Source organism: Budorcas taxicolor, chromosome 5, assembly GCF_023091745.1.
Source record: "Budorcas taxicolor isolate Tak-1 chromosome 5, Takin1.1, whole genome shotgun sequence".
Taxonomy (NCBI): domain Eukaryota; kingdom Metazoa; phylum Chordata; class Mammalia; order Artiodactyla; family Bovidae; genus Budorcas; species Budorcas taxicolor.
In genome coordinates this window covers 17,438,056-17,465,253 of record NC_068914.1, presented here as the reverse complement: position 1 = coordinate 17,465,253, position 27,198 = coordinate 17,438,056, and the positions used below count along the sequence as shown (strand labels likewise).

General features: G+C 38.3%; 1 protein-coding gene and 1 pseudogene across 1 annotated transcript in view; one reads left to right on the top strand and one right to left on the bottom strand.

Annotated features, from left to right (window-relative positions):
* Positions 1–27,198, bottom strand: part of ASCC1 (activating signal cointegrator 1 complex subunit 1) — a 116,619-nt gene that overhangs the window by 81,809 nt on the left and 7,612 nt on the right. Inside the window, exon 5 of the mRNA XM_052639502.1 lies at positions 23,444–23,622. Coding sequence (XP_052495462.1) covers positions 23,444–23,622 — 179 coding nt within the window. The remainder of the gene's footprint in view (positions 1–23,443; positions 23,623–27,198) is intronic.
* On the top strand, positions 21,494–22,442 carry LOC128047353 (voltage-dependent anion-selective channel protein 3-like; annotated as a pseudogene).

Below are 27,198 nucleotides of genomic sequence, written 5' to 3'. Positions count from 1 at the left end.
TCTAAATTTAATGTGGAACCAAACAATCTTCAAGGCAATGGCATAAATCTCTAGAGTCACTGTTTTTCTTTGCTTGGAATATATCATATTCCTACCCGCAAGCCTCTTCACTGAAATGAATAAAGGCCAACAACAAATTCTTTACTCCAGGGGCTTAATTACATTGGGCCCTGCTCCAAGTTCACCATTACTCGGAGCTGGAACTATTTTACTTCATTAGGCTGGCCACCCAGGCTGGCGCCTGAAAATTCTAATGGTGGTGACCTTCCACCCAGCAAGCAGAAGCAAAGGGTGAAGTAACAGGAACTCCCTAGGGCAGTTCTATCTCTACTGGGGGTGGGGGGCGTATTCTTTACGGCTAAGCCACATCTATGAGCCTCAGTTTCTTTATTTGTTAAATAAGACCTCATCTAAGGAAAAAAATACACGCAAAAGCTACCTCCACAGAAAGTTTGTGTGCAGGCCTAAGCCCAAGTTCAGAGTTCAACATCAAGCTGTAACTCAGTGTACGTGCGTGCTAAGTTGGTTCAGTCACATCCGACTCTTTGTGACTCTATGGACTGTAGCCCACCAAATTCCTCTGTCCATGGCATTTTCCATGCAAGAACACTGGACTGGGTTGCCATGCCCTCCTCCAAGGGAATCTTCCCAATCCAAGTATCGAACCCACATCTCTTATGCCTCCTGCATTGGCAGATGGATTCTCTACCAATTGTGCCACCTGGGAAGCCCATAGCTCCATGATTTACTAGCAGTCACCAACCACACAGTCACAGGCTCTTCACTGATCTCACTTTTAATCCAGCCCTCAGGCTCCAGGGGGCAGAACTGCTGGCAGTCCTATCAGAATGAATAGTGAAATCTAACAATTGCCACGCTTGGGGAAAAGGCCAACAGAGAGAAGTATGGATTAGCTCAAGTTTTTTTTTTCCTTAAAGCCCTAGTAAGTCTGCAGGACAGCAATGGAGATGGGATGGGATGAATGGAGACGGTGGGATGAATTGAGAGAGTAGCATTGAAATATATACATTACCTAATCATATGTAAAATAGATAGCCAGAGGAAATTTGCTGTAGGATGCTCTGTGACAACCTAGAGGGGTGGGATGGGGTGGCAGGTGGGAAGGAGGTTCAAGAGGGAGAGGACATATGTATACCTTTGTCTGATTTATGTTGATGTAAGGCAGAAACCAACACAACATTGTAAAGCAATTATCCTCCAATTAAAAATAAATAAAAATAAAACAAAAAGCCCCAATAAGAATTCAAACTGATCTGTTGAGGTTGGGATATAACTTAGATATATCTGCCAGAGCTCTCAGCTAGCAGAAAGGAAGCCTCTCAGATTCAGATCCCAAAGGTCATGCTCAATTACACGAGTTAAGAATGCCTATGAATATGACCCAAACATGTAGCACAAAACATAATTTACAGCACACTGCCTTGACAGTACATGCTGAGAGGCACAGACAAAAGAGTAATCCTCCAATTATATTCACATATATCATCTTCCAGGAACTCCAGGTATAACAGAGATTTGGGATTTAGCTACAAGTCTTGTAACCTGGAATACAGGGTCTCAGGTTCTAATTTCAATGCATTCATAAACCAGCTATGATCAGGCACCATCTCACCTCTCTAGACCTTGGTCTCCTTCTCTGTAAGACAAGGGAGATGGCCTAGTTTACTTCTAACTCAAAGGTCCTACATAGATTTTTTACATGCTCTCACAAAACCTATAAATAAATACAAAACAGGTATTTGTGAGGTGTCCACCAATTCACTTCCTGATATTCTATGCAAAGAAAAGAGGGAATTAGTATGGAAGTCTTCTCCTCCTGTGCTCATTATATTTTCTTTTTTCATGGCCAAATCCCAGAAAATCACTCCTGGGTAAATGATATAAACCTCATTCACATAGGAAAGTTATTCATATAGGCAGAAAGTTATTCATATATTCATAAAAAAGAGCATTTGGTTTTGCAACCAGATAGGCCTAGGGTCAAATTCTATTTCTGTCACTTATCAATATTACCTGAGGTGAGTTAGTCATTGCTCTGAAACTCAATTTCATCATCTCTAAAACAGACAACAAGGGTTGCACTGAAGCCTCTGGAACACAGTAGTATGTAGTAAGCACAGATTTTACCCCTTCTTGCTTTTCATGTGACTATGCAACACTCTAAATGCCATCTTTACTCTTCCTTCTAAAGCACGGCCAAGAGCTAATTAGGCTCTGCTGAGTCATATCTATTCTTTAGGAATGTTCACAAAAGCTGACTTTGATTTGAGAGTCTCTATATGTTATGTTGTTATGTTGAATAAACTTAAAAACAGGGTTTGACTCTTCTCTCTTATAAATTCTATTCAGACATAATTACAGGAAAGAAGAGAGGCTCTTAAAAACAAAGAGCAAATATTCAAGGATCAGCTTTTACAGTGACCAGAAAAAAATGAATGTTCTCACTTATTGTTTAAATATCTTTACCAATTAAAAAGGAGCAAAGGGTATCTCCCCTTCACTAAAGGATACATCTCTCTTAAGTAGATAAGCACAATGAGTACTCAAACCTACTTTTCTAAAAGTTTAACTAGTTCCTCCATAAGTTACTTGTAAGTACCAGCTGGCAATCCACCTACCAACTTACATTTATTCCCAAAGACAACGATCACGCAAACAGTAGTGGTGAGTTAATGGTAAACCTCCTATTCAGGTTAGACTCTCATCTCCTACATGGTAACCTGTACTATTATTACAACAGCAAAAGTCTTCCTTCAAGACTGTTCAAGTGTCGCCTCCCTTATTAGGCCTTTTCCAAACACTGGAGAATCTCTCCTCTGGGCACCCACTATACTTCCTTCTAATAGCACTTAACTCTCAGTACTGTAACTCCTTCTACAAGAACACTATTTTCCCCCTAGAATATGGGATCCATATTAAAGTAAAGGTAAATATCCAAGATAAAGTCCATTGTTAGTATAAAATATATAGTCTGGCCAATAACAGATGTTTAAAAAATAGCTAACGAATGAATAAAAGATAAACACAACCACCATCTCCATCCAAATGGTGCACTATATGAACCTTGTTATTATAACATCTCCTTTTCTGACTTTCCCATCTAACGAAAGACCTCAGGCATTCACAACTTTTATTACAATCAAAGACAACTACAGACACACCTTGTTTAATTGTGCTTCGCTTTACTGTGCTTCACAGATACGTTTTTTACAAATTGAGGTTTTGTAGCAACTCTGAGTGGAGCAAGACTATTGGCACCATTTTTCAAACAACATTATTTTTAATCAAGATATATACGCTTTTAGACACCAAACCGGGAAACCAAAAAATTCATGTAACTCACTTTATTATAATATTCACTTTATTGCAGTGGTCTGGAACCAAACTTGCAATATCTCCAAGGTATGCCTGTTATCTGTCTTTGCTCTAAATTAGTTCACAAGATAATTATAAATCCTGCAGCTCCCTTTACACATGAAAAACCCTAAATTATACACTAAAGCTTTTATATATAAATTTTCTTCTTCAGTGAATACTACTAAATGGAAAAAAATTATCCTAACTTGGGGAGAGGATATGAACCCTAGATCCAAGAGCCATTTCTGCCTAGTGTCAACCTTCAGACTACAATATGAGCAGAATGATGTAGTTTCTGGTCTATAACCTATCAGGTTCTCCAGGCAGCCGAAAAAGTCCCCTGTTGCTTCAGACATATCTATAAGCTTTCAGAATGCTCCACCGAACACAGTTTTGAATTATTATTTTTCATTACTGATGTGCTTTCTACTAGACCCTGCTGTGAGATAAAATGGAATTATAGCAGCATTACTAGCTATAGATAGATTGAGAGATATACAGGGTTTTAATATATTATGCTTCTTGAACTTGCAGACAAGACATCTTTGAATCTTAATGCAAGATAGCAAACAGTGAAAAAGTGCAGTTCATCTGCAGATCACATAGATGAAAAATACCTTTCTGATGTCTGTGAGTAGCTAAATCCTACATTAAATACTCAGGCTTAGGGAGCTGAAGCACAAAGATGATGGTGTTAACGTCTGTAGTCAAACAACATTTCTTATATAATTGATCAGCATAAAAGAAAATTATTTCAGGAAACGTTATTCTAAAAGGTAAATACAGGGTTTCCTTAAGAGAATCAAGGGTGGGATCAAGGACAAGCATACTATCAAATAAAGAAAGAAAAGGGGCCCACTATTTTAAGGAAGAAAAGAATTCTAGGAAGGGTGAGGGAAGGGAACGATGAAACCCGAGAGTAGAAAAGTTATCTGCTGAATCAAAAATGTGACCTTCACCACAATGTTTTAAAATGAACATTAATAGCTATGATAGGCAGAATTCTAAGAATGATCCTCAAAGACCCTTAACCTCATAGAATCCCCTTTGACTGTGGATAGAACCTGTGAATGTGATATCACTGCTATGATTATACTATATTATATTATAGTATATAATGGCACAGCTGACCTTAACATAGGCAGATTACCCCAGTAAGCCTGATCTGTACACATGACCTCTTTATGAGGCAGAGTATTCTCTGGCTGGTGGCACAAGTCAGAGTTGTGAAGCACAGAAAGGATATGACAGAAACAAGAACGGCCACATGTCAAGGGAACAGGGACTTCAGACCCATAGCCACAAGGAACTGAAATCTGACAACACTGTGAATGAACCTGGAAGTGGATTCTCCTCCAGGGCCTCCAGATAAGAGATCAGTCTGGCCAATGCCTTGATTTTGGCCTTGTGAGACTCTATGCAGAGAATGCCATAGAGTCCACCAGGTCTTCTGATCTACAAAACTACTACAATATTGTGAAATGATAAATGAGTGTGGTTTTAAGCCGCTAAGACTGTGGTAAGTTATTACACAGCAGTAGAAACCGAATATAGAAGAGCAAGATTTAAATGTAAACTAATAAATTCCTTTTTCAACATTACCTATATTCCTATTGCACCTCAGAGATCCCAAAAGAACTTCACACACTTGGCACAGCTACAAAGAAGGATAAATTCGCCTTCTCAAGGAAAGAAAAAAACTAATAATATGAACGAATTTTTAAAAAGATAAAGAATCTTACCTCCTTCGGTCCCGATTCAGGAGTGAAGATGGATAACCCTAATAAACAGAAGTCCTTCTTTTTAACATCTGATCCACATGATAACTTTTTTAACTATTAGAGAACAGAATATGATTTGGAGTTGAAAAACCCAAGCACAACTGGGAAGACCCCGTGGAGCTTTTCTGAATGCTCAGTGAACGTGTTCATTGCTCAGTCATGTCCGACTCTTTGTGAACTCATGGACTATAGTCCACCAAGCTCCTCTGTCCATGGAATGAATTCACCAGGCAAGAATACTGGAGTGAGTAGTCATTCCCTTCTCCAGGGGATCCTCCTGACCCAGGGATCAAATCCAGTTCTCCTGCATTGTGGGCAGATTCTTTACCGCAGGAGCCACCAGGGAAACCCGTACCGTGCAAATCACTATCCAACTCTAGTCAAGGTTGGGCCCGAAAAAATCTTGCTGAAAGACTGGTGCAAGTGGTTACAGATAAGCAAAGTATCTTCAATTTGAACAGTTTTTGGAGGCTTTTTGGTTACGGTTTTGGTTTTAGCCATGATGCGCAGCATGTGAGAGCCTAGCTTCCCAGCCAGGGACTGCACCTGCGCCTCCTGCACTGGGAGCACAGAGTCCTAACCACTGGACCACCAGGAAAGCCCCAAACGGTTTTTTTTTTTCCATTCAAATAATTTTCCACAGTGACTCCAAGAACCAATTTCATCTACCTGTTCTATTGGACTGTATAAACTGCAGCCGTATAAACCTACACAACTTTGCATCATCTGTCCTGCTTAGCATGATGGACCTACTAGCTGTGGTACCTTGAGAAAATTATCATCTCTAAACTTCAGTTTCTTAATAAGTAAAATGGAAAAGCAATATCTCACTCAAAGGGAAACACTGATGATGACACAAAATAAGCAAAGGAGGCATTTAGAACACTGTCTAGCATAATGCAAGAGTTATTTTCTTTTATCAGATCAAGGTCAATTAAATGAATAAAAATGGGAAACTCAGCCTTGTTTACAATATTACAAATTATTACAAGAAAACATGTATGAATAGCAGCATTATTTATAAAAGCCCAAAGCAGAAACAACTCAAAATATTCACCAAGTGATGAAGGCATAAACAAAATGTGGTACAGCCATACACTGGAATATTACTTGGCCATTAGAAGACATGAAGTAGCACTACGTGATAAAACATGGATAAATCTTAAATACATTATAAATGAAAGATGCCCAGAGACAAAGGCCCCATATTGTATGAGTCCATTTCTGTCAAATATTCAGTATAGGCAAATTCACAGAGACAGAAAGTAGATTAGTGACTGTTAGGGACTGGGAAGAGGGAGCAATCACAAAGAAGAATCAAGCTCTCATTCCCAGACAGAAACACTAAATAAACAACATATGGACGAAAGTAGCTTTGGGAGAATGCTAGAGATGAGTTAAGAACCTGCAATAACCAGACAAACACCTAACCAAAGGAAAACTGCACTCAAAATGGTAGGAACCCTCATGTTTTCTACCTGTCCCCTGCCCTATACTCTGCCCTAGGACATCACAACAGATCAGAAGGAAGCCACCCAGTTTCTGCTCCTCCAGCAGGGGAGAAGAAGAATAAAAGTGGTTTGCAATGTTCCGGCTTATTAAGAGGCTGCCTGAGGAACTGGTTTCTGTCTTGCCTAACTTGCAGTGCTGTTGGGGACAGAAGCATAGTCTGTATATCAGGTTGGAGGCCACTGTAAGAAGTGTTAATTGCCTGCAGACGGAGAAAAGGAACTACAGGAGATGGCAAATCTTTTACTGGGGACAAGAGATTACTGGGAGAATACAACAGAATAACTAAAGCTCTAAGGGGAGGCACTGGGTGAGAACTTAGAGAAATTAAGACATTTTAAAGCAGACATGTATACATATATATGGGAGAACTGAAACAAAAGTACAAATACAGGCCAAAGAAAATGCATCCCCAGAAAAGGCTTCAGAGGACCCCAAGATAAATCTGAGACAATTTAAGTATCAAAATAATTAAGCACAACAGTAAATTATAAGCCGTTGGAAAATAAAATTTGTGAAATCACGCTCATAACAAATAAATTTAAAAGTAAGGTGAGAAGGAAGGTCTCCTGCTTACAAATGAATGCAGAAAATTGAATACTAAATGCAGGGCAAGTGCTAGAATCATTTTGCAAGCAACATCAGGTAAGAATCACCAGTGGATGCTAAGCCTGAGGAAAATGCCAGCGAGAAGCAGGATACAGCATCCAACGTCCATTCCAATCAAAAGTAAATAAATAAATAATTTTTAAAAACATTCCAAAAGAAAAAATATCCTATAACCAGTAAAAATTATCTTTCAAAAAAGACGACGAATTAAAGACATTTCATACAAAAAAAAAAAAAACTGAAAGTGTATCCAGTACCAGCAGACTATAAGAAATCTTACAGAAAGTTGTTTATAAATAGAAGCAAGATTAATGACAATTAGACAAAGGACAGAAGGAAGGGAAAAAATGACATATTGTGAGGTTCTTAAATTATATGTTAAGTTATATAATATTATTTGAAGGTGATGAATTAAATACATATTGTAAACCTATCAACATTTACTAAAAAATAAAATGGTTGTAGCTAATAAGCCAACAGTGTCAAGAAAATGAAAGTTTTAAAAACCCTCAATCTAAAAAATGTTAGGAAAAAATGAACAAAGGAAAGATAAGACCAAAAAAAAAAAAAAATCACAAAATGGTGGACTTAAACCCACCTATGTCTATAACTACATTAAAAGTAAACAATCTAGTCATTCCACTTAAAAGGTAGAGATGACAGACCAGATTTTTAAAAAATCAATTATATGCTATCTGTAAGAAATCCACTTAGGGACTTTCTCATTGTCCAGTGGTTAAGAATCTGCTGCCAATGCAGGGGACCTGGGCTCATTCTGACCTAGGAACTAAGATCCCACGTGCCATAGAGCAACTAAGCCTGTGCATCACAACTACTGAGCCCACAAAACACAACTACCGAAGCCCAAGCACTCCAGAGAACATGCTCTGCAGGAAAATAAGCTACCACAGTGAGAAGCCTGAGCATGGCAACAAAGAGTAGCCTCCACTCGCTGCAACTAGGGAAAGGCTGAAACCATCAACGAAGACCCAGGACAGTCAAAAATAAATTAATTTAAAAATAATAAATAAAAGTGAAAGAATAAAAAAATATATACAATGGAAAATACAAATCAAAGAAAGCTGGAGTGGCTATATTAATATCTAAAAAAGTAGACCTCAGAACAAGGAATACTGTCGGGGATAAAGAGGGACGCTTCATAATTATAAAGGAACTGATCTGCCAAGAAGATATGGAAAAACTGACACAACTGAAAGGAGGAATAGACGAATCTACAATTACTGTTGGAGATTTCAACAGTCCTCTCTCAGTAGTTAACAGAACGAGTAGACAGAAAATCAATATGGATATACAAGACAATGATCACTAACACCTAGATGGTATATTTACAGATTTATAGATCAATTAAAAAACATCAGAATGTACATCCTTTTAAATGTACAAAGAACATTTACCAAGATAGATAATATTCTGTAACAGAAAACAGGGTACAAATGTATCTAAAAGACCTGATATCATACAGAACATTATTTGACAAACAGAATCAAACTGTAAATCAGTAACAGAGATATCTGTAACAGTAACAAAAAAAAAAACCCAAACCAAATGTAGAAAACTAAACAACATACTTCTAAATAGATGAAATAAATCACAAGACTTATAATTGCAAATGAATTGACAATTATCTCAAAAATGTTTACTTAAAATATTTTAAAACACTAAAATACTAAGAAAAGTCTCAAATCAGTAATTTTAAGTCACTACATTAAGCAACCAAAAAAAGAGCAAATTAAACCCAAAGCTAGGCATAAGAAATGTAACAATACAGATAAAAGCAGAAGTCAATAAAACAGAAAATGGACAAACAATAGAGAAAAATCAGTGGAACCAAAAGCTTTCTGTTGTTCTTGTTATAAGACCAATACAACTGATAAACCTCTTGCCAGAGAGATCAGGAATAAAAGACTAGGCACAAATTACCAATATCAGCAAGAAAAGAGGGAACATCACTTCAGGGCGACAGACATGAAAGAATGATAAAATATTAACACTTCCATCTAAAGAAATTCAAAAACTTTAGATGAAACAAACAAATTCTCTCAAAGACACAAATTACAAAAACATACTCAAGAAGTAGATAATCTGGATACTTCTAACTCGACTAAATAAATTCCTAATTTAAAACCTTTTCAGAAACCTACAATGTTACCAATCTCCATTCATAGTTCTCCAGGCACTCTGTCTACCAGATCTAATCTCTTGAATCTATTCATCACCTCCACTGTATAATCATAAGAGATTTGATTTAGGTCATACCTGAATGGCCTAGTGGCTTTCCCTACTTTCTTCAATTTAAGCCTGAATTTTGCAATAAGGAGCTGATAATCTGAGACCCAGTCAGCTCCAGGTCTTGTTTTTGCTGAGTATATAGTTCTCCATCTTCAGCTGCAAAGAATATAATCAACCTGGTGATGTCCATGTGTAGAGTTATCTCTTGTTGGAAGAGGGTATTTGCTATGACCAGTATGTTCTCTTGGCAAAACTCTTAACCTTTGCCCTGCTTCATTTTGTAGTCCAAGGCCAAACTTGCCTGTTATTCCAGGTATCTCTTGACTTCCAATTTTTGCATTTCAATACCCTACAGTGAAAAGGACATGTCTTTTTGGTGTTAGTTCCACAAGGTCTTGTAGGTTTTCACAGAACCGTTTCACTTCATCTTCTTGAGCATTAGTGGCTGGGGCCTAGACTTGGATTACTGTGATGTTGAATAGTTTGCCTTGGAAACAAACCAAGATCATTTTGTTGTTCTTGGGACTGAAGCCACATACTGCATTTCATACTCTTTCACTGACTATGATGGCTACTCTATTTCTTCTAAGGGATTTCTTACCCACAGTAGTAGATACAATGGTTATCTGAATTAAATTCATCCATTCCTGTCCATTTTAGTCCACTGATTCCTAAAATGTCAATGTTCACTCTTGCTATCTACTGCCTGACCACCTCCAATTTACCTTGATTCATGGACTTAACATTCCAGGTTCCTATCCAATATTCCTCTTTACAGCATCAGACTTTACTTACAGCACCAGACACAGCTGAGAAAAGAAGTGAAAGGCAAAGGAGAAACAAAAGATATACATAACTGAACACAGAGTTCCAGCAAATAGCCAGGAGAGACAAGAAAAGTCTTCTTAAGTGAACAATGCAAAGAAATAGAGGAAAACAATAGAATGGGAAAGACTAGAGATCGCTTCAAGAAAATCAGAGATAACAATCAAACATTTCATACAAAGATGGGCACAATAAAGGACAAAAACGACAAGGACCTAACAGAAGCAGAAGGGATTAAGAAGAGTTGGCAAGAATACACAGAAGAATCATACCAAAAAGCTCTCAATGATTGAGATAACTACAATGGTGTGGTCACACACATACCTAGAGTCAGACATCCTGGAATATGCAGTCATGTGGGCCTTAGGAAGCACTACTATAAACAAAGCTAGTGGAGGTGATGAAATTCCATCCAAGCTATTTCAAATCCTAAAAGCTGATGCTGTTAAAGTAATGCACTCAGTTCAGTTCAGTCGTTCAGTCGTGTCCGACTCTTTGCAACACCATGAACCGCAGCATGCCAGGCCTCCCTGTCCATCACCAACTCCCAGAGTCCACCCAAACCCATGTCCATTGAGTTGGTGATGCCATCCAATCATCTCATCCTCTGTCCTTCTCCTCCTGCCCTCAATCTTTCCCAGCATCCGCCTCTTTCAAATGAGTCAGCTCTTCACATCAGGTGGCCAAAGTCTTGGAGTTGCAGCTTCAAAATCAGTCCTTCCAATGAACACCCAACACTGATCTCCTTTAAGATGGACTGGTTGGATCTCCTTGCAGTCCAAGGGACTCTCAAGAGTCTTCTCCAACACCACAGTTCAAAAGCATCAATTCTTCGCCGCTCAGCTTTCTTTATAGTCAGTCCAACTCTCACATCCATACATGACCATTGGAAAAACCATAGCCTTGACTAGACGGACCTTTGTTGGCAAAGTAATGGCTCTGCTTTTCAATATGCTATCTAGGTTGGTCATAACTTTCCTTCTAAGGAGTAAGCGTCTTTTAATTTCATGGCTGCAGTCACCATCTGCAGTGATTTTGGAGCCCAGAAAAATAAAGTCAGCCACAGTTTCCACTGTTTCCTTGTCTATTTCCCATGAAGTGATGGGACCAGATGCCATAATCTTAGCTTTCTGAATGTTGAGCTTTAAGCCAACTTTTTCACTCTCCTCTTTCACTTTCATCAAGAGGCTCTTCAGTTCTTCACTTTCTTTCATATGGGTAGCGTCATCTGCATATCTGAGGTTATTGATATTTCTCCCGGCAATCTTGATTCCAGCTTGTGCTTACTCCAGCCTAGCGTTTCTCATGATGTACTCTGCATATAAATTAAATAAGCAGGGTGACAATATACAGCCTTGACGTACTCCATTTCCTATTTGGAACCAGTCTGTTGTTCCATGTCCAGTTCTGACTGTTGCTTCCTGACCTGCATATAGGTTTCTCAAGAGGCAGGTCAGGTGGTCTAGTATTCCCATCTCTTTCAGAATTTTCCACAGTTTATTGTGATCCACACAGTCAAAGGCTTTGACATAGTCAATAAAGCAGAAATAGATGTTTTTCTGGAACTCTCTTGCCTTTTCCATGATCCAGCGGATATTGGCAATTTGATCTCTGGTTCCTCTGCCTTTTCTAAACCCAGCTTGAACATCTGGAAGTTCACGGTTCACGTACTGCTGAAGCCTGGCTTGGAGAATTTTGAGCATTATTTTACTAGCGTGTGAGATGAGTGCAATTGTGTGGTAGTTTGAGCATTCTTTGGCATCACCTTTCTTTTGGGATTGGAATGAAAACTGACCGTTTCCAGTCCTGTGGCCACTGCTGAGTTTTCCAAATTTGCTGGAATATTGAGTGCAGCACTTTTACAGCACCATCTTTCAGGATTTGAAATAGCTCAACTGGAATTCCATCACCTCCACTAGCTCTGTTTGTAGTGATGCTTCCTACATCTTGACTTCACATTCCAGGATGTCTGGCTCTAGGTGAGTGATCACACCATCATGATTATATGGGTCGCGAAGATCTTTTTTGTACTTAATGCACTCAATATGTCATCAAATTTGGAAAACTCAGCAGTGGGGACTAGAAAAGGTCTGTTTTCGTTCAAATTCCAAAGAAAGGCAATGTCAAAGAATGTTCAAGCTACCACACAATTGCACTCATCTCACATGCTAGCAAAGTAATGCACAAAATCCTTCAAGCTCAGCTTCAGCAGTATGTGAATCGAGAACCTCTAAATGTACAAACTGGATTTAGAAAAGGCAGAGGAACCAGAGATCAAATTGCCAACATCCGTTGGATCAAGGGAATTCCAGGAAAACATCTACTTCTGCTTCATTGACTACACTAAAGCCTTTGACTGTGGATCACAACAAACTGTGGAAAATTCTTAAAAAGAAGGGAAAATCAGATCACCTTACTTGCTTCCTGAGAAACCTGTATGCAGGTCAGGAAGCAAGAGTTAGAACCGGACAAGGAACAGTGGACTGGTTCAAAATTGGGAAAGAAGTACGTCAAGGCTGTATATTGTCACCCTGCTTATTTAACTTATATGCAGAGTACATCATGTGAAATGCTGGGCTAGATGAATCACAAGCTGGAATCAAGATCAACAAGCTCAGATAAGCAGATGACACCATTCTAATGGCAGAAAGCAAAGAGGAACTAAAGAACCTCTTGATGAAGGTGAAAGAGGAAAGTGAAAAAGCTGGCTTAAAATGCAACATTCAAAAAACTAAGATCATGAGTTTGAGCAAACTCCAGGAGATGGTGAAGGACAGGGAAGCCTGGTGTGCTACAGTCCTTGGGGTCGCAGGGTCAGACAATAGAAACCTACAGATCTAGATGGCTTAAAATGATGAATTTTCTTAAACATTTAAGAAAAAACAATACCTACACAAATTTACACGAACCCAGAAAGTTAGAAGAGAACACTTCTTAACTCACTTGACTAATCTGGTTTTTAATCAGATGGTTAGTACTACCCCTAATACCAAAACCAGATGAAGACTAAAAAAGTGATATAAATGAATTATTTACGAAACAGAAATAGACTCAGACACAGAAAACAAATTTGTTTACCAGAAAGTATAGCAGGGCTGGGGTGTAAGAGTTAGAGATAATTTAGGAGTTTGGGATTAACATATACACACTACTATGTAGAAAATAAATAAACCACAAGGACCTATTATATAGCATAGGGAACTAACTATATTCAATGTCTTGTAACAACCTATAATGGAAAAGAATCTGAAACAGAAGACACATATATACACACACATAACTGAATCACTTTGCTGCACACCTGAAGCTAGTTATACAAACACATACAGGTGAAGACATCACAAAAAAATTAAAACCAGTATCTCCTATGAACAGAGATATAAAACTCCTTAATAATTAAGCTCTAGTAAATCAAATCCATCAAAATCCAGTTTTAGTATAAGTGTTGCTAAAGCAAGCACAAATCTAGGAAAATATAAAAATGATAATACATCAAAAATAAGTGAGGTTATCTAAAGAGCCAGACCGGCTTAACATTTAAAAAATTAATAAATGTAATCAAGTGCATTTATACTATAAAGGAAAATACATAAATCTCATATTTAAAAAGATTAACAAAGTTTAATACTCAGTTTTGATTTTTTTTTTTAAACTCTCAGCAAACTAGAAAGAGAATGGAATTTCCTTACCCAGATAAAGAGCATCTGTAAAACTTAATACTAAAAGACTGAGGACTTCCCTGGGAATCCAGCAGGGAAGACTCAGCCCTTTCACTGCAACAGACTAAGATCCCACATGCTCTGTGGTGTAGTCAAAAAAACAATAATAGTAATAGTAAAAGACTGAATATTGTTCCCCTATGATGGAGAACAAGAAAAGAATGTCCCCTCTCACATCTTCTACTCAATACTACATTCAAGGTCCTAGCCGTATGTCCAATAGAAAGACAAATATCATATGACATCACTTACATGTGGAAACATATGATACAAATGAATTTATTTACAAAACAAAGAAACACACACATAGAACACAAACTTATGATTGCCAAAGGGTAAAAAGGATTAGTGAGAGAGAAATCAGGAGATTGGGATTAACAGATACAAACTATATATAAAATAGATAAACAACAGGGTCCTACTATATCACACAGGGAACTATATTCAATATCCTATAATAAACCATAAGGGAAAGGAATGTGAAAGAGTATGTGTATGATGTATGTGTATGAATCACTTTGTTATATACCAGAAACTAACAAAACATTGTAAATCAACTATACTTCAATAAACAATTGAAAAAATAAGACACCACCAAATGTTGAACCTAAACTCTTCATACATCATTAGTGGTAGGAAGAGGCACAACCACACCTGAAATAGTTTTAACAGTTTTCTATAAAATTTAATATATATCTGCACTTGATCCAACAATTATACTCCTAAATACCAGCCCAAGAGGAATAAAAACATACTTAACACAAAGATTTCTATACAAATGATTAAAATAGGTTCATTGACAATACACTGGAAACCACCGACAGAGAAGGCGATGGCACCCCACTCCAGTACTCTTCCCAGGAAAATCCCATGGACGGAGGAGCCTGGTAGGCTGCAGTCCATGGGGTCTCGAAGAGTCGGACACGACTGAGCGACTTCACTTTCACTTTTCACTTTCATGCATTAGAGAAGGAAATGGCAACCCACTCCAGTGTTCTTGCCTGGAGAATCCCAGGGACGGGGGAGCCTGGTGGGCTGCAGTCTCAGGGGTCGCACAGAGTCGGACACGACTGAATTGACTTAACAGCAGCAGCAGCAGCACACGCATTTTGGTACAGTCATGCAAAGGAATATACTTAGCAACAAAAAGAAATGAACTACTGTAACACACACCAACATGAATGAAGCTCAAAAATGTTCCACTGAACAAAATAATAAAAGCCACAAAGACTATATCCTGGGGTCTTCTCAGAGGTAAAGATTCCGTGCTTTCACTGCAGGGGGCATGGGTTCAATCGCTGGTCAGGGAACTAAGATCCCACATGCTGCATGGCACAACCAAACAACAACAACAGCAAAAAGACTACACGCTGCATAATTCCATTTATATGAAACTCTAGCAAAGGGAAATCCAATAGTAACAGCAGATAAGTGGTTGGCTGGAATTACTGGTAGGAGATGAGATGGCAGGAAGTGGAAGTGGCTGCAAAGATGTACAAAGCAATTTTTGGGGCTAATGGAAATGTTCTACATCTCGTTTTTGATGGTTGTTGCACAGCTGCAAAACTCAAAGCATATTCTTAAAATATGCTTTATATTTTAAGCATTATGCTTTATATTATATGTGCATTATGCTCTTTGTAAGTTGTAACTCAATAAAGTTGATTTTTAAAATAAAATGGAAAAAATCTATCAAAAAATTTTGAGTTTACATTTCCCTAACCCATGTATCATACTGTTCATGGGGTTCTCAAGGCAAGAATACTGAAGTGGTTTTCCGTTCCCTTCTCCAGTGGACCACATTCTGTCAGACCTCTCCATGACCTGCCCGTCTTGGGTGGCCCCACATGGCATGGCTTAGTTTCACTGAGTTAGACAAGGCTGTGGTCCATGTGATCTGACTGACTAGTTTTCTGTGATTATGATTTCAGTGTGTCTGCCCTCTGATGCCCTCTTGCAACACCTATCTAGAGTTTTGCCAATAGAATGCACTGCTCATAGCAAACACGCTCTTATAACAACACAAGAGAAGACGCTACACATGGACATCAGCAGACAATCAACACCGAAATCAGACTGATTATATTCTTTGCAGCCAAAGATGGAGAAGCTCTATACAGTCAGCAAAAACAAGACCAGGAGCTGACTGTGGCTCAGATCATGAACTCCTTATTGCCAAACTCAGATGTAAATTGAATAAAGTAGGGAAAACAACTAGACCATTCAGGTATGACCTAAATCAAATCCCTTATGATTATACAGTGGAAGTGAGAAATAGACTTAAGGGACTAGATCTGAGTGCCTGACAGAGTGCCTGATGAACTATGGACCAAGGAAACAGGGATCCAGACCATCCCCATGGAAAAGAAATGCAAAAAAGCAAAATGGCTGTCTGGGGAGGCCTTACAAGTGAAAAGCAAAGGAGAAAAGGAAAAATACAAGCATCTGAATGCAGAGTTCCAAAGAATAGCAAGGAGAGATAAGAAAGCCTTCCTCAGCGATCAATGCAAAGAAATAGAGGAAAACAGAATGGGAAAGACTAGAGATCTCTTCAAGAAACTTAGAGATACCAAGGGAACATTTCATGCAAAGATGGGCTCAATAAAGGACAGAAATGATATGGACCTAACAGAAACAGAAGCCATTAAGAAGAGGTGGCAAGAATACACAGAAGAACTGTACAAAAAAGATCTTCACGACCCAGATAATCACAACGGTGTGATCACTCACCTAGAGCCAGACATCCTGGAATGTGAAGTCAAGTGGGCCTTAGGAAGCATCACTATGAACAAAGCTAGTGGAGGTGATGGAATTCCAGTGGAGCTATTTCAAATCTTGAAAGATGATGCTGTGAAAGTGCTGCACACAATATGCCAGCAAATTTGGAAAACTCAGCAGTGGCCACAGGACTGGAAAAGGTCAGTTTTCATTCCAATCCCAAAAGAAAGGCAATGCCAAAGAACGCTCAAACTACCACACAACTGCACTCATCTCACACGCTAGTAAAATAATGCTCAAAATTCTCCAAGCCAGACTTCAGCAATACATGAACTGTGAACTTCCAGATGTTCAAGCTGGTTTTCGAAAAGGCAGAGGAACCAGAGATCAAATTGCCACCATCCGCTGGATCATGGAAAAGGCAAGAGAGTTCCAGAAAAACATCTATTTCTGCTTGATTGACTCTGCCAAAGCCTTTGACTGTGTGGATCACAATAAACTGTGGAAAATTCTGAAAGAGATGGGATTACCAGACCACCTAACCTGCCTCTTGAGAAACCTATATGCAGGTCAGGAAGCAACAGTCAGAACTGGACATGGAACAACAGACCGGTTCCAAATAGAAAGCGGAGTACGTCAAGGCTGTATATTGTCCCCCTGCTTATTTAACTTATATGCAGAGTACATATGAGAAATGCTGGGCTGGAAGAAGCACAAGCTGGAATCAAGATTGTTGGGAGAAATATCAATAACCTCAGATATGCAGATGACACCACCCTTATGGCAGAAAGTGAAGAGGAACTAAAAAGCCTCTTGATGAAAGTGAAAGAGGAGAGTGAAAAAGTTGGCTTAAAGCTCAACGTTCAGAAAACTAAGATCATGGCATCTGGTCCCATCACTTCATGGGAAATAGACAAGGAAACAGTGGAAACAGTGGCTGACTTTATTTTTCTGGGCTCCAAAATCACTGCAGATGGTGACTGCAGCCATGAAATTAAAAGACGCTTACTCCTTAGAAGGAAAGTTATGACCAACCTAGATAGCATATTCAAAAGCAGAGACATTCTTTGCCGACAAAGGTCCATCTAGTCAAGGCTATGGTTTTTCCAGTGGTCATGTATGGATGTGAGAGTTGGACTGTGAAGAAAGCTGAGAGTTGGACTGTGAAGAAAGCTGAGCGCTGAACAATTGATGCTTTCGAACTGTGGTGTTGGAGAAGACTCTTTAGAGTCCCTTGGACTGCAAGGAGATCCAACCAGTCCATCCTAAAGGAGATCAGTCCTGGGTGTTCATTGGAAGGACTGATGCTAAAGCTGCAACTCCAATACTGCGGCCACCTCATGCAAAGAGTTGACTCATTGGAAAGGACTCTGACGCTGGGAGGGATTGGGGACAGGAGGAGAAGGGGACAACAGAGGATGAGATGGCTGGATGGCATCACTGACTCGATGGACATGAGTTTGAGTAAACTCTAGGAGTTGGTGATGGACAGGGTGGCCTGGCATGCTGTGATTCATGGTGTTGCAAAGAGTCAGACACGACTGAGTGACTGAACTGAACTGAACCCATGTATTCCAATTCTAAGAATTTATCCCAAAATGTACCCCAAAGAAACTGTCAGCCAAAAACACAAAGATGTATTTACAAAAATGTTCATTATAGCATTATGTAATAGAAATAATTTCCTTTAGTGGTCCATTGCAGGGGATTGATGAAATAAGTTATGGTACATACATAGACTAGGATCTTACAGCACCTAAAGGCACCAATTAGATTTATATATATTGACCCAAAACATGTTGTTAAATCAAAAAGATAGGGAGGCCCATGGTTGCCTAGTGGTTAGGATTCCGGACTCTCACTGCTATGGCCCTGGTTCCACCCCAGTCAACGAACTGAGATACCAAAAGCCATGTACAGCCAAAAAAAAAAAACCCAAAAAGGTAATTTAAAAAACACTATGTGTAACAATTTTAGTAAATATATATAATACATACACATGTAAATTTTTTTAATGTATGAGCCAACTTTATACCAAGAGATGTCATCTCTTTCTTATAAGGAAGAAAATGCTAAGACCACTCCTATTTTAGAGATGAAGAAATTCTCATCAGAGATGTCAGATAAGTGTCAGAGGAATCAAAATAAGACTGAGAGCCACATGGTCTTTCAGGAAACAACTGATATCTCAATGAACAGGTATACATTCTTCCAAGTTACCAGAAAAGAACTCTCCTCAGTTGGAAAAATAAAAGCAGAGTACCAGTGGAAAATGCCTGCATGGTTTTATAGCCATCTGCTTATCAGTCTAACATTAGAATGAAATTCAGTAAAACTTTCTTCCATGTAATAGGTAGATAATGGTTCCTTATTTACTGTTTTATGCTGTGCTTACTTCCCTGCTGTTATCAAGATCTGATTTAAAAGCAGGAAGAAGACATGTCAGTGTGGAGTCTCCCTGAGAGCAGGAAGGAAGTACTTGGGACTGATTAAGGCCAGCATGATACACACAGGGGCCAATCTCATTCCAGCTGAGTTAAAGTAATCATTCCAATATTTATTCCTTTTCAGCCCATGCCAGGAAACAAAAGAAAAGTGAAAGACATTCACACATATATAGAGAGAAAGAGAAAGAAAAAAGCCAATTTATTACAATCTGCTTGTCACATATCAGGTATTTGTAATATTTCAAAAAATAAATAATCATTAAGCTTCAATAAGTGGTGCTTACAAGGTAAAATAATTCCAAAACTTACCAGCATGACCCCCACAAAATTTATCCAAACTATACTGAAACTTCAGTATTCCTGATCTTCTCCTACCCTACCCTCCACTCCCACTGAGAATGAAATCATCTTGCTATGAAATTTTAAGGGGAAAAAAGATACTCTGGTGGTTGACTAAAGACAATGAGTAATATTCTGATGGCTTTCTAATCACATATACGTATGCATGGATACACACATATGTATAGTATTTGAGTACTGAACTTACAGATGTACCTTTGTTCAAGCACATAAATGCCAAGTAAGAAACTTTGAGATTATACAGTTCTGTACTATCTACTCACATTTGTCCAGTCTGTATCTTATCATCTTAAATAATCAAGTTGATCAACTGTCACCCCCGTCCCACAAAAGTACTTGGATTCTAATACCTCTATATCTGGATACCTGTATCTCACTCTATCCTAATACCTAAGATCCAGCTTGAGCAATATGGACAGGATGGAGAAAGGAAAGGGAAAAGAAGAAAGGATCTTACCAAAACTCTCACCAAATCATTTTCACTGACCTTGCCCACAATTATCAAATACAGTGCTCATCTACTCTGAATACTCCAAGTAATACTAATACTTTTAACCTAACCAGTCATAAAAATATCAGGAACAGCAGTTACGTTTTATTAAATGTTTCCTATGTATCCAGCACCGTGCTGAGTACTATATGTTATCTCATTTAATTCTTCCTACAACTCTCCAAAGCAGGCTGTAAAAATTTGGAGAGGTTCACTTGTTCAAGTCTATACAGATTGAAGAACTCAGAATCAGATGTAGGTCCATCTGTTTCAAGAACCAAAAAAAATACTAACCACCATTCTATTTTATCCACATGCTTTTATTCCTCTCTTTACTACAAGACTGAGAAAACACAGTATGGACACCCATATGCAAAAAAATGAACCTCGACCTAAACCTTACAACTTAAACAAATACAAAAATTAACTAGATCACAGATCTAAGTGTAAAAAAGCAAACCCATAAAAATTCTAAGAGAAAATCTTTGTGACTTGGGGCTATGCAAAAAGTTCTTAGATATGACATTAAAAGTTCAATCCATAAAAGAAAAATTAATAAATTGGACTTCATCAAAATTTAAAACTTTTGCTCTATAAAAGTCACTGATAAGAGGATGAAGAGATAAGTTACAGCCTGGGGAAAAAAAGTTTGGAAATCACATATCCTTGAAAGGACTTGCATGTGTAACATTTACAAAAGAACTCTCAAAACTCAGCAGTAGGAAAACAATTTTAAGCTGTGCATAAGAAGTGAACATGGGCTTCCCTTGTGGCCCAGTGGTTAAGAATCCACCTTGCCTGGTCCAGGAAGATCCCACAGCTACTGAGTCCATGCACTGCAACTACTGAAGCCCACACACCTAGAGCTTGTGCAACAACAAGAGAAGCCACGACAAAGAGAAGCCCACAAACTGCAACAAAGGGTAGCCCCTGCTCACCACAACTACAAAAAGCCTACATGAGCAACAAAGACCCACCACGATCAAACAAATAAAAATATAAATCTTAAAAAAAAAAGTCAACACCTCTCCAAAGCAGATATAAAAATGGTTAAAAAACACACAATAAAAAGATGTGCAACATCATTAGCCATTAAAGAAATGCAAATTAAAACCACCATAAGATCTCACTACACACTCATTAGAATGGTTAAAATGAAACTGCCAACACCACCAGATACTGGTAAGGATGCAGAACAGCTGGAATTCTCTTATGCTGCTGATGGGAGTGTAAGGTAATAAAGGCACTCTGAAAACAGTCTGGAAGTTTCTTATGAAGTTAAAAATACACCTAGCGCAGGCGCTGCGGGCGTGGGGCTGTGCAGGCGCGGATGGCGTTGGTCCAAAGAAGACCTTCAGACTGACTGCAACACACCGACTTATTGTGACCTAGGAAAGGCTGCCAAAGATGTCTTCAACAAAGGATATGGATTTGGCATGGTCAAAATAGATCTGAGAACCAAGTCATGTAGTGGAGTGGAATTTTCTACTTCTGGTCATGCTTACACTGATACAGGGACAGCATCAGGCAGCCTAGAGACCAAATACAAGATCTGTAACTATGGACTGACCTTCACCCAGAAGTGGAACACAGACAATACTCTTGGGACAGAAACCTCTCAGGAGAATAAGTTGGCCGAAGGGTTGAAACTAACTCTTGATACTATATTTGTACTGAACACAGGAAAGAAGAGTGGGAAATTGAAGGCCTCATATAAATGGGATTGTTTCAGTGTTGGCAATAATGTTGATATAGATTTTTCACAACCAACCATCTATGGCTGGGCCGTTTTGGCCTTTGAAGGTTGGCTTGCTGGCTATCAGATGAGTTTTGACACAGCCAAATCCAAACTGTCACAGAATAATTTCCCCCTAGGTTACAAGGCCGCAGACTTCAGCTGCACACTCGTGAATGATGGCACTGAGTTTGGAGGGTCGATCTACCAGAAAGTGAATGAGAAGACTGAAACATCAATAAACCCCGTGTGGACAGCCGGCAGTAACAACATCCGCTTCGGCATCACTGCTAAGTACAAGCTGGACTGCAGAACTTCTCTCTCTGTGAAAGTAAACAATGCCAGCCTGACTGGACTAGGTTACGCTCAGACCCTTCGACCAGGAGTGAAACTGACCCTGTCAGCTCTGACAGATGGAAAGAACTTCAATGCAGGAGGGCACAAGGTCGGTCTGGGATTTGAACTAGAAGCTTAATGTAGTTTTGAATAAAGCATCAGCTTTGTCCCTGGAGATGAAGAGAAATGAACCCACTATGTTTTGGCCTTAAAATTCTTCTGTGAAATTTCAAAAGTGTGAACTTTTTATTCTTCCCAAGAATTGTACTCCTCCCCACACTGAAGCTTAGGGTACTGAGTCCATCCTAAGGGAGGTGCTTGAAGGCGTGCCCAGAAGCTGTCACGTTAGTGCCACGTTTCAGTTCAGTTCCGCAGTGTTATTTTCAAAGTGTTCCTCAGCAACAGTGTAGTGTCATGTTCAAAGGAGATGACCTGACCCTCCAGTTGTCCATCACGTCCTTCATGTCCCACACCACTTGTTCATGACCTTACAATGTATTGGTCTCTGTACGGTAGTAGAATCTTTGGTTTTACATCAGAGTAAAATAAAATAAACCCATCACATTTTGGAATATTAAAAATATTAAAAAATATTAAAAATATTTTTGGAATGTTAAAAAAAAAAAAATACACCCACCATATATCCCAGCAATCCCATTCCTCGGTACTTAAAGAAATGAAAACTATGTTCACATAAAAACCTGTACACAAATGTTTATAGTAGTTCTACTTATAATTGCCAAAAACTGGAAACAATGAAAGAGGATAAACTACTGAAACACACCACTCAGCCACTATACTGAGTGAAAAAAAAACACAATCTCACATATAGTATATTCTCAGGAAAGACGATACTAATAGTAACCAAGAAGGGATCAGTGATTGCCAAGGTTTGGGGTGAGGAAGAGGTGACTCTAAGAGACAACGTGAGGGAGTTTTGGGGGAAGTACAGCTGTTCTGTATCCTGATTGTGGTTAAGTGGCTAAGAAATCTATACATGTGTTAAAATGCATAAAAACACACTCACAAGATGGAGAATGGTAGGTACATTAGGATGATCCTTCTGTGTCATCTTTTAGAGGATATTTCTGTAATACATGGAAACTCATGTGCTGATACATCTGTAGATATTTTTTTCAGTTCAGAATTAAAAGAAACCATCAGAAATGGTTCCCTTTTTCAGTGGGAGAAGAGATGTGTATCTTTTTACTGTCTGAATTATGAGTCATTTTTGTACTCTTCCTTATACTTTTTCAACTTTTAATTTTGTTCTATTTGTTGCTTACCATGGAGCACTTGTCCAGGACTTCCTCCTGGAACTTCAGAAATCGCTCCTGAACTTCAGCTTCATTGAGGAAAAAGGCAAGGAAGTGAGTGAAGGGCTGCTTTCTTCTAAAAGTGAGCAGAAGAACATCAATCCGAGTTCGGGCTGAAATTACACCACTTCGATGCTGGCCAGTGATTACTGTAAGCAAAAAAAAAAAAAAATTTAACACGCTCAAGGACCATCAACTGGTTGTAAAATAAGTGACCTCTTAAAACTGTCATCTCTGGGGAACAAAACTGTCATGAATGTGTACATAATTCTGAACAGCAGACAGTACCAAGAGTAAGAAAGCTGTTAATGAATCCAGTCTAAGCAGAATGAGGTTTAAACAGAATAACCTTAAGACCATCTGATGAAGTAAGAAAATGAATTCAAAAGCTACAAAGCAATCCCTCATACCCTGCTAGTATAAATGTAAAATGGTACAGCTGATATGTAGAAGTCTGGCAGTTCCATAAAAAATTAAACAGAGAAGTACCACATGACCCAGGAATTTCACTCCCAGGTAGAAACTCAAAGGAAGTAAAAGCAGGTATTAAAAAAAAAAAAAAAAACCACTTGTACAAATGTTCATAACAGCTTTATTCCCAACAGCCAACAGGTGGAAAAACACAAATTGTCCTTTAACCAATAAATAAACAAATAAACCGTGGTATTAGGTATTATCATACACTGAAATACTATTTGGCAAAAGAAAAAAAGGGAGTGAAGTAATCATACATGCAAAAAAATGGATGAATCTTGAAAACATTATGCTAAGTTAAAGATGCCAGACACAAAAGACCACATATTGCATGTTTCCACGTATAGGAACTATCTAAACAGGCAAATTCAGAGAGACAGAAAGCGGATTAGTGGTAACAAAGATCTTGGGAGTAGTGAGGAATGGCGAGTGATTGGTTAATGGATATGAAGTTTCCTTTTTGGCTGACAGATGTTTTGGAACCAGACAGTGGTTGTCGAGCAACTGTAAATGTTTCCTACTCCAGGGGATCTTCCCCACCCAGGCATTGCAGGCAGATTCTTTACAGTCTGAGCTACCAGGGAAGCCTGTAAATGTACTAATAATGCCACTCGATTCAACACTTTAAGGTGGTCTAAATGGTAAATTTATGTTGTGTATATTCTACCATTTTTTAAAAAAGAACAATATATTACACAGAAACTCAAACAATAAAAATTAAGAACAAAAAAAGTAGAGTTTTCTGTTATGTGAATTTTACCTCAATTTTAAAAAATACTGTGACAAAATTTTTAATGATTTGCTATAGTAAAAGAGCAAAACAGAGTCTACTACAATATATATGATCCTACCCTAACTGTATGAAAAATACAAGGTTAAAATAAAAATGTTTATCTATATCTGCATTATTATGTATGGATATCAAATTTCCACACCTTAGTGTAATTTGGTCTTCTCTGATCTGGGCTGTCTTTATATATAAATGAAAATAAGGGGGGAAACCACAAAATCTTATACTACAATCTGTAAAGAAAAAAAAAAATCATTTAAGGATTACATAACCTCTGTTTAATAGAGATTAAACCTCTAGGTTCCAGAACTGGCAGTGCTTGGTTCAAAACATAAACGAAGGAAAATGCAGAAGATAGGAACAATGAACAAAACTGGCATCTCAATGGAGGATTTATTAAAGAGGAAAGGACAGATTTCTGAATATGATATAAAATACTGAAGTATTAGCTTAAATAGTGGCAAAATCTGCTACATACTTTCAAGACCACAAAGCTTGTTCCTTCCAAGCAACTGCAGAAGTTAAACAAATAATTCCATTTATTTGTCCTAATACTTCCCATTAAAGCATTTCAAATTTTCTACAAGAACAGCCTAATTTTTTTTTAATAAAAATGAAATTATCATACCCATTTTGTTGTAAAGAAACAAGATGGAAATTTCTGGGAAAAGAAGTAAATTATGAATGAACTGGGATTCCAATGATAAAAGAATCTGCCTGCCAATGCTGGAGACTAAGGAGACATTGGTTTCATCCCTGATTCGGGAAGATTCCCTGGAGGAGGAAATGGCTACCCACTCCAGTATTCTTGCCTGGAGAAACCCATGGACAGAGCAGCCTGGCAGGCTACATTCCATAGGGTCACAAAGAGTCGAACACAACTAAGCAACTGAGCACTCAGGCACGCACACATGAATGAGTTAACAGAAAGCCTAAAAACTGTTTGCCTAAATAGAAAATTGACAGAAGTCATAACCAAAAAATGTAAGAGAGCTTCCCAAATGGCACTAGTGGTAAAGAACCCACCTGTCAATGCAGGAGACATAAGAGACTCAGGTTCAATCCCTGGGTCAGGAAGACCCCTGGAGGAGGGCATGGCAACCCACTCCAGTTATTTTTGCCTGGAAGATCCCATGGACAAAGGAAAGGAGCCTGGCTAGCTACAGTCCATGGGGTCACAAGGAGTCAGACATAACTGAAGCGACTTGGCAAGCATGCACAAAAAAATTTAGAAGTAGAGACATGGTATTTTTTTGATGATATAATTTTATTTTCAATAGAACACTTTGAGAATCCAAAAGATTCAAATGCCCAGTGAGGGGAAGTGTCCGAGCAGGCATTCAAATAATGTGCCACAGAAATACTGACAAAGGAGGATTCAATGGTAAACTGGAATAATGTTAAAGTAAAGTAGAAATAATAATTATCTCTGCACAAGGAAAAAAATATGGTAAGAAACTAAAAGAAAAAAGTATGCGGGGGAGGGAAGCTTAAAACTCCTGTTTATGTTTAGTTCTATAAAAATTTAGTACAAAATACTGTATCTATCCTTTTGCACTAAGAAGGTAGTTTGGCAGAGAGTAAGACTAGTAAGATGTTTTCATTTTTTTAAACACAGAAAACTGCTAAGGGCATGTCAAAGGTGCTCAGACTTATTTCCAGAAAAAAATTCAAAGCTGAGTAAACAATAACTACAGAGCAAATATGATGAGGTTAGAAATATTCTAAAACTACAAATATCTGAGAGGACCAGAATTTACTTGACATGGGTCTAAGGATTACAACAAGAGATACAGAGGAAGAAAACAAAGGTACTGATGTGGAACTTTATAAAAACCAACTGCGTAACTAAAATGACAAAACCATTTTAAAAGCCTGGAGAATCCCATGGACAGAGGAGCCTGGCCAAATGCAGTCCATGGGGTCACAAAGAGTCGGATACGGCTGAAACACGCACAAAAAAATCATTCTTATATCCCATTGCCTGAGGTTTCAAAACAGACTAGACCAAATTCTTATCTAGAGGACAAACTGAAACCTACCAGATCATTTTCTTCTCTAGTTTCTCTAATTTAGGAGAGGCAAAACAACTAATTACAACATATACCACACCAATACAACTGCAGTTTTGATTTCACATCAGAACCCAATTTACTGTAACCAGTAAATTCAATTTTTTTATATACTTTACTTCCCTTCAAGACCAATAAGCCAGTTTATCCTCTTGCTTTTCAATTAAATTAGTTCCACTAAATTCTTACTTTTAACAATTAAACACCCTTATTATTCACACTGAAATATTTTGGCTTTCAAGTCAATAACCTGTCTAGCCTTTTCTGGATAAGCTTTGGAACGACTCCAGTATCTTAAAACAGCTAAGGTCTTCACATTTATTGCATGTTATAATTTTTACCAAAATAAAAATCATTAGCCATCTGTTACTATACGCATAGAAAAAAAT